At 36.7% G+C, this 12,330-nt stretch overlaps 1 protein-coding gene across 3 annotated transcripts in view; it reads left to right on the top strand.

Annotated features, from left to right (window-relative positions):
• The window catches only part of ANO3 (anoctamin 3), a 368,098-nt gene that overhangs the window by 312,692 nt on the left and 43,076 nt on the right, over nt 1-12,330 (top strand). For all 3 annotated transcript variants that reach the window (XM_012744641.3, XM_076002082.1, XM_076002083.1), the window contains 3 exons: nt 6,498-6,580; nt 7,000-7,140; nt 7,731-7,895. In XM_012744641.3, coding sequence (XP_012600095.1) covers nt 6,498-6,580; nt 7,000-7,140; nt 7,731-7,895 — 389 coding nt within the window. The remainder of the gene's footprint in view (nt 1-6,497; nt 6,581-6,999; nt 7,141-7,730; nt 7,896-12,330) is intronic.

Raw genomic sequence — 12,330 nt, 5'->3', positions numbered from 1 at the left:
TCTCACCTCTACGTGAATTTTCCTAAGGGGGAAATGTCAAGTCTGATTTCAGAAATTGGTGAAAACTTCCAGTGTTTGGGCTTCAAATGCTGGCTTTACCATGTTCCTTCTTATTTAATGTTTTTAGAGAGGGAAAGAAAGGGGAGGGAAATTGGAAATAAAGTTGGACAGAGTCCATGTCCTTAGAGAGAGGAAATTTAACAAGACAAGCAGGTCTTGACTAACCAGTTCCAGGCATAGCTCTCTGTGTTAAGTACAGTTCAGTCCAAATGTTCAAAACCTGCCCCTCCCCATATATTTATTGGCTTTCAATATCAATTAGCCTACTTTATACTCATGTAGAGAGCTCCATTAATTGCATTTGTATATGGTATTAACCAAAAACCCAGTAATTTTCCCCAGGCTTGGAAATTTTAAATATCCCATATTTGTGGCCCTTCTACTGAATGTGGAACCTGTTTAGCAAGGTTTCTGCTTCTACCTCATGTATACTAATGTTGCAATAGTGCATGGGGATGCTGGAGGATGTTGCTGAAAATAAAACTAGGGAATGGAGGAAAGTCTTTAGTAGTCCTTGGGTGCTGTCCAAATTGGCAGTCTCCAAGTTGTTGCTCTGATGAGCTGTTGTTTCAGCTGAGTCTTCTTCTGAGAAGGCTTTAAGTCTTTCTTTTAGTGAAAAAAATACCTAGAATTCCTTTTTCCTCCATATTCAAACATATTTAACTTCCTTTGTTCTTTGGAATTGACTCCTTTTCCCTGCCATGCCCCCCATCAATTGCCCTTAGAAATACAGGGAAGTAGTTTTTTAAATTCTATAATCAATAATTAAAAAAAATAAATTTGAACTTGATTGCCCAATATATAAAACAGATAAAGAAGGAACTTTTCTAGTGTTATACCCTCTTTCTTCCGATATCTCTAGTGAAATTCCATGGAACATAATTTGAAAACCTGGAGTAATGGAAAAAGCACATGACCAGGAGTTATAGTTATAACCACTGAGATCTATTCAATAATTCAGTTCAATTTAACAAACATTTATTGAACATTTTTAGTGTGCCAAGCACTACAAATTCTAAGAAATAAAAGGCACTCAAGAAATTTAACTTCAAGTGAAAGAACAATCATGGATACAAACAAATATAATAAGCTATAACACAGAGTTATTATGCTCTGGAAGGTTTCTAGACAAAGTCAATGATAAATTTCAACCAATCTTGGCTTTGTTTTCCATAAGTTTATAATAAATTACTTGGAACAAGGCACGTGCAGCATCTAACCTCCTTTACATTTATGATCCTGTGATTCTATTATTCTGTGCTATTAACTTTAACAGGAGGGAATGGACATGCAAGGACTCGATGCAGCATGTGCATCTTTGAAATGTTTTTAAAGTTGAGAAAAATTTGTCATTGTAGCCAGAGAGGCAGGGTTAAAAAATAAATATAGGGTATAGCTGCTAGGGAACAGTTATGCAGGATCATCTCCAGCTTTTCTAGAATACTCCTTCCACCTCTCTGAAGCATGATGAAACCTGGCTCTCCTCTAATACAAAATTCCCTTCTTCCCTGGAGGCCTCTTACCTCCCACCCCAGTTTTACAGAACCCAGAGGAAGAGTTGCTAAACTTTCTGCATAGTGTAGTAAAAAACATAGGACATCCTTTTGGTAGAATGTATATACCATATGAAGTGAAAGGAGTCCATAATCCACTTCCCACCAACAATTAGCGTTAACGCTTTGGTATATATTCTTTTGAGCATTACGTGTGTATCTAGATTTGTCAATCTACCTACTGCCAATCTACCTACCTATTTCTAAACTTTCCCTATATCTATGTCTATATTGATACTTCATTCTTTATAAATGCAGTGACTTTTACTTTATATACTTTCATTTTTAAAGTGTTTTTATTTTAACATTAAGTAAGTTTAATACACACCCCTCTCCTCTTCACCATCCCACAGCCTCTGTTGCCATGCTCATTCTAGGCTGTTATTCCTTTGCCCTTACACAACAGACTTCCCTCCTTTGAACCTCATGCTGTTTCATTTCTGCTATTTTCTCTAAATCCTATCTCCGGGATACTTCGCTCTTGACAACTTTCACAGCTTCTTCTCAGATTTCCATTCCCACCCATCAACACCTTTATTCTCAAGTCAATCCATTAAACATTCACGGAGGCATTGTATGGTAGACAAAGTATAAATTTTGGAGTCAGGATGACTTAGGTTCCAACCATTTTAACCTCCAGCATCTCAACTGCTCAAAATTCCAAATGTCTTAAACCTCTCAAATTTCCAAATTTCTAATCTATAAAATTGAGGATAGTAATAATAATAGCCATGTTATGGCACATTTTATATATCCCTGGTATATGTAGAGGCACTCAGATTTTTGGTAACTGTTGACAGAATAAATTTATAGACATTAGAAGTAATGAATCTAAAAGGATTATTCAAATGCTTGATAAATAGTTAGAAATCAAAACAAAATTAGAGCTATCATTTCTGATGGCTTAAACCTTACAATTTTGGTGTTAAGTTTCTACTGCCTCAGTGACCATGACTTTGATTTCTGTCCCACCTTTTTCATCAGCACAGCTGCTTTTCCTTTAGGAGAAAGTGCTCAACCTTGGCTGCCCATTGAAAGTCCTTGGGAGCTTTTAAAAAATACTGATGCTGAGTATTATCCCCAGAAATTTTTATTTAATTGGTCTGAGGTGCAGCCTGGGCATAGGGATTTTTTTAAAATTGTAAGATGTTACACTATATACATGTCTCTGATTCAATTCTTCAGTTCTTCCGCTCCCCACACTCACCCCTCCTAAAACGGGTCAGGGTGTCTGTTATTAATGTTCCTCTATTCTTTCAATCTCCTGCCTGCTTCAGAGATTGCTTGACCTATCCAGCATCCCAGTTGACTGTGCATGCCAAACTTCTCACCATCGATTATAGTAAAATGACGAATGTTTGTGTAACACTTTCTTGGACCATAAAATACTTTTTTCAAAGGCACTGATTCATGGTGTCCTTTACAGATTCCTGTTTCCTCTTGCAATTCCCACATCCAGTACTCAGTCTCGATCAAGATGCCAGCTCAACCCCTTTTCTCACCCTCTTTCCCTCTGCTGTCAGGGATGAGATGAGATTCACATACTCTTCCAGGAGAACAGAGTCACTGAATTGAGACCTTGACATTTTTATCTCACATTGTCATAATTTGGAGCCCACTCTTTGCTCCAGAGGAGGCAAAATATGAACCAATGGGTCAAGTCTTGCTGATGACCTTGGGAAATGTACAGCTTTATTTCATTCTGTATTGTTGGAAGTTGGTGTGTCTAGATGGACCAAGAATTTTCTTGTGTAGAAGAGGCTCCAACCTTTCTTTCTGTGTTTATACAAGGCCGCATCTATTTACCTACTAGAAAGGACCTCAAGGCCACTTAAGTTGGGAGCTTCTGCTTCATCCTTTTGCTCAGATCTTGGTGTAAGTAAGTGTCCTTTCTTCTTTCCAAGGCCAGTTAATAGAACCATGCCAGGAAACTGGACAGGCCTTTTTATTGCTCAGCCTACCCCTCAGATCCAGTCTAGTTGCCTGTGTTCATAATCTGGGTTTGCAGCTACCCTGCAACTGGCTATGGGATGAGATATGGTCTTCTTAGCTCCCTGTTTCTTTTCAGCCCCTCACTGCAAGGCCAGAGCCCACTACTGCTAAGCATAAGAGTGAGAAAGATCAGGAAAAAAATCCAAAAACCTGGGGAAGAGTACTGTGTTCTCTGTTGCCATAAGAATTAAGTCATATAATATATTTAATCCACTGGTATTTTAAAAAGTTATTTTCTAAAATCTTTTTTTTTGAGGTAATTGACACATGGTAAAAATAATTTACACATGGTAAAATCTACAGATTGTTAGTACAGTTTTATCACTTTTGAAAAATACATGAACCTGCATAACCACCACTCCTATTAAAACATAGAATGTTTCCTGAGCCACATGCCATTCAGTTATCCTCACCCCCAGAAGCAGCCACTGTTTTAATTTTCAAAGTTAGTATTTTTATTATTGATAATATTTTTATTAATAAGTTTAGTAGGAACTATTAAATGTCTATTTCAGTGTTTGGCATACTGATAAGTTATTCTGTATGCCTCTAATTAATAATTTTAAAAAGTGAGAATATAGATTCATTTAAGAGCTTAAATAAATAAGCCATGGATAAAAAATAAACATATCTCAAGCTAAGAATGGGTTTTCAACACATAGGCTACTTCCATATTGAAATTTAAAATAAACACTCTCTTCCTGAGAAGGAGCCAATTATCTTCTGGTTACCTTCAAGTTGAAATCACACCAAATCTAATATTACCTTTGTTACTTAGATTTGTGGCAGATGCTTCTTGCGAAAGTATATGCTGGAAATATAAATGAAGAGTACAGTACATCACACATTTCAACTTTACACCTCGACTTAGATTAATGATAATTAGGATTTGATTGAGTATTCGTGTGTTGTACTATATTAAAAACTTTAAGTACCATAAATCATTGTGTGTTACGCTTGCTTACTTAATGCTGTGCTTTTTTTTTTTTTTTCAATTTTTCTTTAATACTAAATCCTTTATCTTTGTCTTTTCCCCTGTTGGCTTCTTCTATATGCCATTTTCCTCCTAAGTCCTAGATCCCTCTGTTGGCAACAGTGATTGTGGTTTGCTATTTTAAAAGCAATTCTAGTGTTTGGAGAACCTCATTTGTCTTGCTGTCAATAAAGTTTTGTTATCTTTTAGTCATCCCTACTCTTTTAAAACTTTACAGAAAGTCAATAGAGAATAGTACTTACAGTAGACCTGGTGGGGGGAGGCAATGAGGGAACATTTCAAGGACTATATCAGCCAAGCAATGTGGGTGTAGAGTAACTAGCAAGAATCTTCAGTCCTGGCTCTGCCATTTATTTGTGTATATGATCTTGGACACAGTCAATTACAATACCTGCCGTATCTCCTTGTAAATGTTATAAGAATGACACTGAAACTTAATGAGGAACTTAACGAGAAAAAGCTGTGTAAATTTTAACATGGGATAAAACTTAAGGTAACATATAAATTGTATTTTTGTCCTAACCAATACTGGTGCTGATTTTTAATTATAAACAAAAATGAGAACAAGACCTCAGAATCACGTTTTCCTGGCTTTCTTTTGCACTGGTGTCAAGAGGAGAATGAAAGCGGGCAAGAAAAAGATGGCATTTATTAATATTTACTCTATCAACTGCTTGCATTTTTTTCCCAAAAGCATTGTTTCTCTTCTTGCACTATAATTTTTTCTTCACTATAACTCCTATTACAATGTAAATTAATTTTATTGAGATGGCTGTCTTCCTCCACCAGATAAGAAGATCCCTGAGGTTAAAGTACCTTGCCCAAAATAAGAAACAGCCAATAAATGGATGTGTGGATGGATGCATGAATGAATAGTACCACAGATTTTTAAGAATATATATGTGAGCTCTTAGTTATGTCCACAGAGTCCTGAATGATGTAAGGTGGAGCCTTCTTAGCAAAAAACAATCTTTCCCTTAGCTGTTGTTTCTGTAAAAAAGCCAGATAAAGACTCAGGTTTTTTGGGGTTTTTTTGTTTGTTTGTTTTTTGTTTTTTTGCCTTTTCCATTGAGTCCTTTTCAGTCCACTCAGAGTCTACCTAGAATATGCATCCAAGAGTATCTCCTCTGTTCTCTCTGTTCTTCTGCCCCACCAGGATAACCTTGCTCTTTTATTCTTTCTCTTCCCATACCACCTTTCTCTGGGATTTGGATGAGTAACATCTGATCTTTATTGTCATTCCTGGAAAAGACTTTTTTGTTGTTGTTTTGAATCTTATTTTTGAATAAGCACCCAGGTCAAAAGGAACAATAATATTTAGCTCACTAATATTGACCTTCTCTCACAGCATTGTTTTGATGAGTCATTCTGACAAAAGTTTCTGCTTATTAATTCCAGTGAAAGAAAACACTCACCTGTAGGAGTGCACACTGATAGCAGTGTATAGACACAGGGAGAAGAGGGTGAGGGAAAAAGAAAATTCAATCTTATTACTTTAATACTAACTTACTTAGCACCCTATGTATTCACCATCCAATTGGTACTGACTTAACTGACCAATGCTTAAGTGCACATGTAGTTGTAATATTCATTGTGTGTCGGTCAGATGGGTGAGGGGAGGAGAGGATGGGTATATTCACACCTAATGGGTGTGGTGCGCACCGTCTAGGGGATGGACATGCTTGAAGCTCTGACTGTGGTGGGGCAAAAGCAATATATGTAAGCTAAACATTTGTACCCCTGTAATATGCTGAAATAAAAAAAAATGAAAATTTAAAAAATACTAATTTATTTAATTTTAATAATTCAAAAATATGAAAATGTATCAATATGAAGAAGAAAAGCAATGTGATGTGGTTTGGGTAAAGAATTATTATTATTATTATTTTATTTTATAGCCACAGTCTTCCTGGAGTTTTGGAAAAGGAGACGAAGTATACTAACCTATACTTGGGACCTTACCGAATGGGAAGAAGAGGAGGTAAGATATTAGAATACAAGGAAATAAGGAAACTGAGCTGTTGCATGATGCAGAAAATTATTTATTGCCCTAACTTTCAGTAAGGAAGCAGCTAAATACCACTAAAATTTTTTCTTGGTGTTTTCTACTCCCAAGATTTCTTATTTCATGAAGATAATAGAGATCAATGATGAAGTATTTATTTTTCAAACAACTTCTGTAATGTTTCCTTGAATGACATTAGTGGAAAATGAGGCTAATTAAAATACTGCTTAGGGTCTATTTGGAAAATAATTGGTATCTTATTTTTGAAAGGTTGCTTCTTTGTGAAGACTTTAATACAAAAGTAGGCCAAATGTAGGAGTTTTGCATCAACTCTTGGGTGATTTTTTTTTAAGTTTACGGCTTTGATATTTAAGTAACTTTAGTTTCTCTTGTAGGAAACACTTCGTCCCCAGTTTGAAACAAAATATTACAAGATGGAGGTAATAAATCCCATCACAGGAAAACCTGAGCCACATCAGCCTTCCTCAGACAAAATCACTCGTCTTCTTGTTTCTGTCTCAGGAATATTCTTCATGGTAAAGTATAGCCATCAATATCAGAATGTTATGAGATTCCAGGTTTAGAAGGAAGTTCTATGATACCAACTCATTTTGTGACCCTGAGGATATAAGAAACCATATTATTTTCATTACCTTGGTAATACATACAATTAAACAAAATAAAAATCACAGCAAGCTATGGAAAATTGTATGTATTACCTTGGTAATACATACAATTAAACAAAATAAAAATCACAGCAAGCTATGGAAATTTTACAAAGGTAGTTTATGCACCAATTTAAATAAAACACTCTTTGAGAGAAACAGAGATCATCCAAGATTAAATGGAAATATATTAGTTGCCTTAATGAATTAGATATCCTGTGTTAAAATCAAGCATTCCATTTGAAAGAGGAAATTTGGGCAGAATTTGCAGCAACTTTTCACTCTTTATTTTTACTCTTATGTAACTTTCTTCCTTAAATGAGAAAACTAAATATGTGTATTCTATCTTGGAAAGGCAAATACCTTCAGCTCCTGGGGACAGTGGATTTGATCTATGGTTTTGCTTTTGATTCGTTAATGATGCAAAATATAGATGTCTTCTCTTGTCTCCCATACTGTAGATTTCTTTGGTGATCACTGCAGTGTTTGGAGTTGTGGTATATCGCCTGGTGGTCATGGAACAGTTTGCATCATTCAAGTGGAATTTCATCAAACAACACTGGCAGTTTGCAACATCTGCTGCTGCTGTCTGTATCAATTTCATAATCATTATGTTGCTGAATCTCGTAAGTGCTTACAATGCCATTTATCAATAGGTAAAAAGGAGTGGGTAGGAGAGAAGTCTGTGTTTCCTTTATATTTGGAATATATTTACATGGAAGCTGAAATAAAACCAAGCTATATTTCTGCCATAGACAACTCATTTTAACAGAAAATATTCATCTATGTGGTTTAGATGATAGGTTTTTGAAATTAGAATCAGTGCTAGTTATACTGTCTTCCCTGCCCTTTGATATTATAATCTAGATTAGTGATAACTTCCATTCGTTGAGTATCTAGTATGTGCTAGAGGTGGTGCTATGATTGTTTTGAATACAGGGATTGTTTGAGTTAGAAAACAAACTCAGTTTCATAGGAGAATTTGTTAGAAGAATATAGGAAAATCTTTTTTGAAAGTGTTAGTTTGTTATCCCCAAATATTCATGTAAAATGGAAAACAGGAAGCTATTTCATTTTTTATCTAGAATTAAACCTCTCTCTCTCTCTCTCTCCCCTTTCCTCCCTTGCCTCCCCTCCCTTCCCCTACTTTCTTCTCTCTCTTTCTTTCTCCCTCCCTCTTTGCCTTCCTCCCTTCCTTCCTCTTCTTTCCCTGTGCTTCTCTTTGCACACTTGCTCTGTTCTGTCAGAAGGATGACTGTCTTTGCTAGCCATGGCCTCTTCTGTCAGTTTGCTGTTCTGTGGCATTGCTGTGTTTTGTTTCGCATTGCTTTGTTGTCTTCTTTGGCTGTGACTATATGACCATGTTGGATAAGTTTCTGTTTCTTATTTAACTTAGATCATCTAGAATTTTTATATGCTAATTTCTCAGACAGAGTATCTTCTTGTCTCAACACGGCATGCACCTATACACTTGTAGACCAAATGTCCATGGCTGAGGGGTAACATTATACCTAGGTCTACCTTTTCAACAAGGTCTATTGATGAAAACCAATTTTCTCTGAACAGGAGGCACTGATTGGCACATTAAGGATAACATCTTTCCTTTAATTCTTCTAACAACTTCACAAGGCCAATATATTCTTCATTACATAAAGGAGGAAAGTGACATTCAGAGAGCTTAAATAACTTGCCCCAAATCATACATTTAGTAAGTGTCAATGCTAGTATATTCATATCAAGAGATAATTTATATGGATAGCTGAGCAATACATAAATAATGATGTTGATATTGTATACAGACAACATACATTTGGTCAACCCAAATATGGTTGACCCTGATGTTAAATGTTTAACTGGAGGCAATTGGGGCCATATGCTACTTAACTTTAAAATAATCAGGAAGGTCTTAAGAGACAAGTGAGTAAGCACTGTGATAAATGAGTAAATTTGCTGTTGTTGAAACTCTCAATTGTATTTTTTTTAAATTTCATTCATTGAATTCTTTAGCTACAAGATTTATGTTTGGTTCTTTTATATATCTTTTTGTTGAATTTGTCATTTAGATTGTGAGTTGCTTTTCTGATTTCATCCAATTGTTTGTCTATATTCTCTTGTACTTCACTGAGTTTCCTTAGGATCATTATATTGAATTCCTTTTCAGAGATTTCATAAATGTTCTTTCTCTTGGGGTCTTTTGCTGGAGACTTACTGTGTTCCATTGGGGATATCTGTTTTTTTTTCTCTAATTTTTCATTTTTCTTGTGTCTCTATGTTCATACCTGCACATCCAGTGTAATAGTTGCTTTTTCAATTTTATCAAGTAGCATATGTTGAAAGAGAGTTTTTCCTGTAGGTGGGTCTTAAGGTGCCAGTTGGGTGTGGAGCTTTTGCTTGGTTCTGGGTGAACATCATAATATGAACTCCATGCAGTTTCTTCAGCTGTAATACTTGTCACTGATGTCTGTGCTTGCTTCAATGGCCTAGTATGTGGGTATTTGTGAAGGCAAGGATGTGGTTTTCTTTGGAACAGGGGCACTGGGCTGATGTTGGCCAGATAAATGCAGCTGCAGTAGGCCAATAAGCTGTCTGGAAAGCTCCCTACAGATGTAGTGCCCATTGCCAGGCTGGCTGCCATAGACTAGAAGCAGGTGCTCATGAGTGTTGTGGCACTAGGTGACATTGCAAAGGTCCATCTGAGGGGGCGGGGTCACCACAGGACAACTGTCAGGCCATGCATGGACACACATGCAGCAACGCTGGGCTGGCTGTGGAAGAACTGTCCTGAAGGTGGGGCTGCTGCAGGACTGACTTTTAGGCCTGTACAGATACCCCTGGGTGTGGTGGGGCCAGGAAGATTGCAGCAGTCTGTGCTGAGGGCAGGGCCACTTTAGGACCAGCTGTCAGGCTCAGAAGGAACCCACACAGGCTCAGCACACTGGCTAGCTGTGTGGTCTGGGTGAATGCAAGGGTGGTGGCCAGTGGGCTTTTTGGCAGCTTTCCTGCTGTGCAGTTCCACCTATTCTCTGAGGGATGGTGTGCCACATGAGTTCAGATGCCAGGATCTCAGTCCTTCCATCTGGCTGAGGTTCTGGGCAGCTGGGGTCATGGTACTGTGTGAATGAAGTGATATGATGGTGGGGCCCCAGGGATAGAGAGAGTCAGTTGCTACTGATTCTCAGAGCAAGATGCACTCTAGTAGCAGGTCCAGTTTCAAAATGGTACCAAGCCATAGCAGCTTAAGTCCTGGCAGTAGGAGATGCTCAGAGTGGTCTCTTACTATTGAGGCAATGCAGTTGTGAAGACTCCCAGCTACTATGCAGACAGTATTGGAGACCTGCCAGCACTGGAGCGCTGTCCTGTAGCAAGGATTTGGTGGTGTTTTTGATGGCAACGGGGACCACTGGGAATGTTCAACTTATCTTTTCTCCACAGGAAGAAGTCTCCCAGCTCTGAGCTGATCCCAGTGAGGGAGAGAGTAAGGTAGAGGCAGGACACCTTGTTCCCCCTCTTTGGTGCTCTTTGGGGCTTCCATATGCCACAGAGATTTTGCCATTCCCCTGTTGCTTTCCAGTGTACTTCTTCAATCACTGTAGTTGAAATATAGTTGTTTGTTTGTTGTTCTGGCTCGTTTTTCTGCAGGGGGACAAGTGCCAGGTAACTGTAGTAGGACATCTTGCTGACATCACTCTCTAATATGACCTTTTCTGATTATTCAGATATTTACCTATACAAAGGTGTTTGTTCACAATCATAACAGCAAGCATTTATTTATAATCAGAACAAAACAATAAAAGAAAACAGTCTACCATGACATCAAGTGTGGAACAAATTTGAATTAGAAATGCAATGCACTTTTCTTTTTTACCTTATGTATAAGTCACCCATAAAACCACAGCCACATGGGCAGCAACATTTGGTCACATTTTACATTTTGTCTTTTACCAAGTGAAGATTTGTCAGTGGCTGAGCAGCATCCCAACACATATATCATCTGTTCTGTTTCCATTTGTGACCCCTCTCTCATCTGACTTTTTCAGTATTGTCCAAGATTCTGTAAGTTTACAATGTCAGTGCCTCAACTTAGTGTCCTGGCAAAAATTGGTGAACTTTGGACACAGGCGAAGAAGAAATTTGCTACTTGACTTGTGTGATTTGGGCCATATTGTGTAAGGTTTATGATCTTTAATTTCTTAATTTTTTAAATGAGAGAGGGGAAACTAACACATAGGGATATTGAAAGACTAAATGAGATACTCCTTTAAATTAAATGAGTATTAAATTAAATTTGCTCCTTTAAATTAAAAGATTAAATGAGATACTCCTTTAGTGTATAGAAGCTGCCAATATATGTTAACTGTATTCCTTTATATATTTTTCTCTTCAATATCTTAAAATTTTATTTTCCTTTATAAGTCTACCTATACTCCTTTTCTGTTTCACAAACTGCCAACTTTAAAAAAATATGTCTCCATTATAATGGAGAAAATCTATTAAGTAATAGATGGAGTTTAGTTATTTATTTCCCTTCAGTCTAAGATATGGAAATGATAACAATCTTTTCTTTGGCCTTAGTAAATTCTTTGGACCACATGTGCATTGATTGCTATTAATTTTTTGCTCTATATGTTGTCTATTACCTATCCATAAATATTTAAATCCTCAGAGTCATCTTTGGAGAGAAGGAGAATCACATAGTTTGGCATAGTATGTCCTTCAGTCAAATACATCTAATAATAGAAGAACATTTTTAAATGTTTAATTAATTCATGCAGAAATCATACCACTAGGTTAAATTTCAGTAGTCTTATTCTTTGTAATGTCTTACATTTATTTTTCCTTTTTAAAGTCTATTATTTTTATCTTTCATAGCTTTGAATTATAAAATCAATACATTGTTATTATAAAAAGTATTGAAGTATAAAAACATTGAAAATATTAAATAAAAGTCACCTTCCCCAATCCATAATGCCAAGCCACCTCCCTTTATGCTATGAATCTAATTGTACATGTTGGAGGTAATCAATGTTAATGATTTCATATCTTTTTCTTCCCTTATCCCCC

Source organism: Microcebus murinus, chromosome 4 (genome assembly GCF_040939455.1).
Source record: "Microcebus murinus isolate Inina chromosome 4, M.murinus_Inina_mat1.0, whole genome shotgun sequence".
Lineage (NCBI taxonomy): Eukaryota > Metazoa > Chordata > Mammalia > Primates > Cheirogaleidae > Microcebus > Microcebus murinus.
This window is presented reverse-complemented; position numbering and strand designations above follow the sequence as displayed.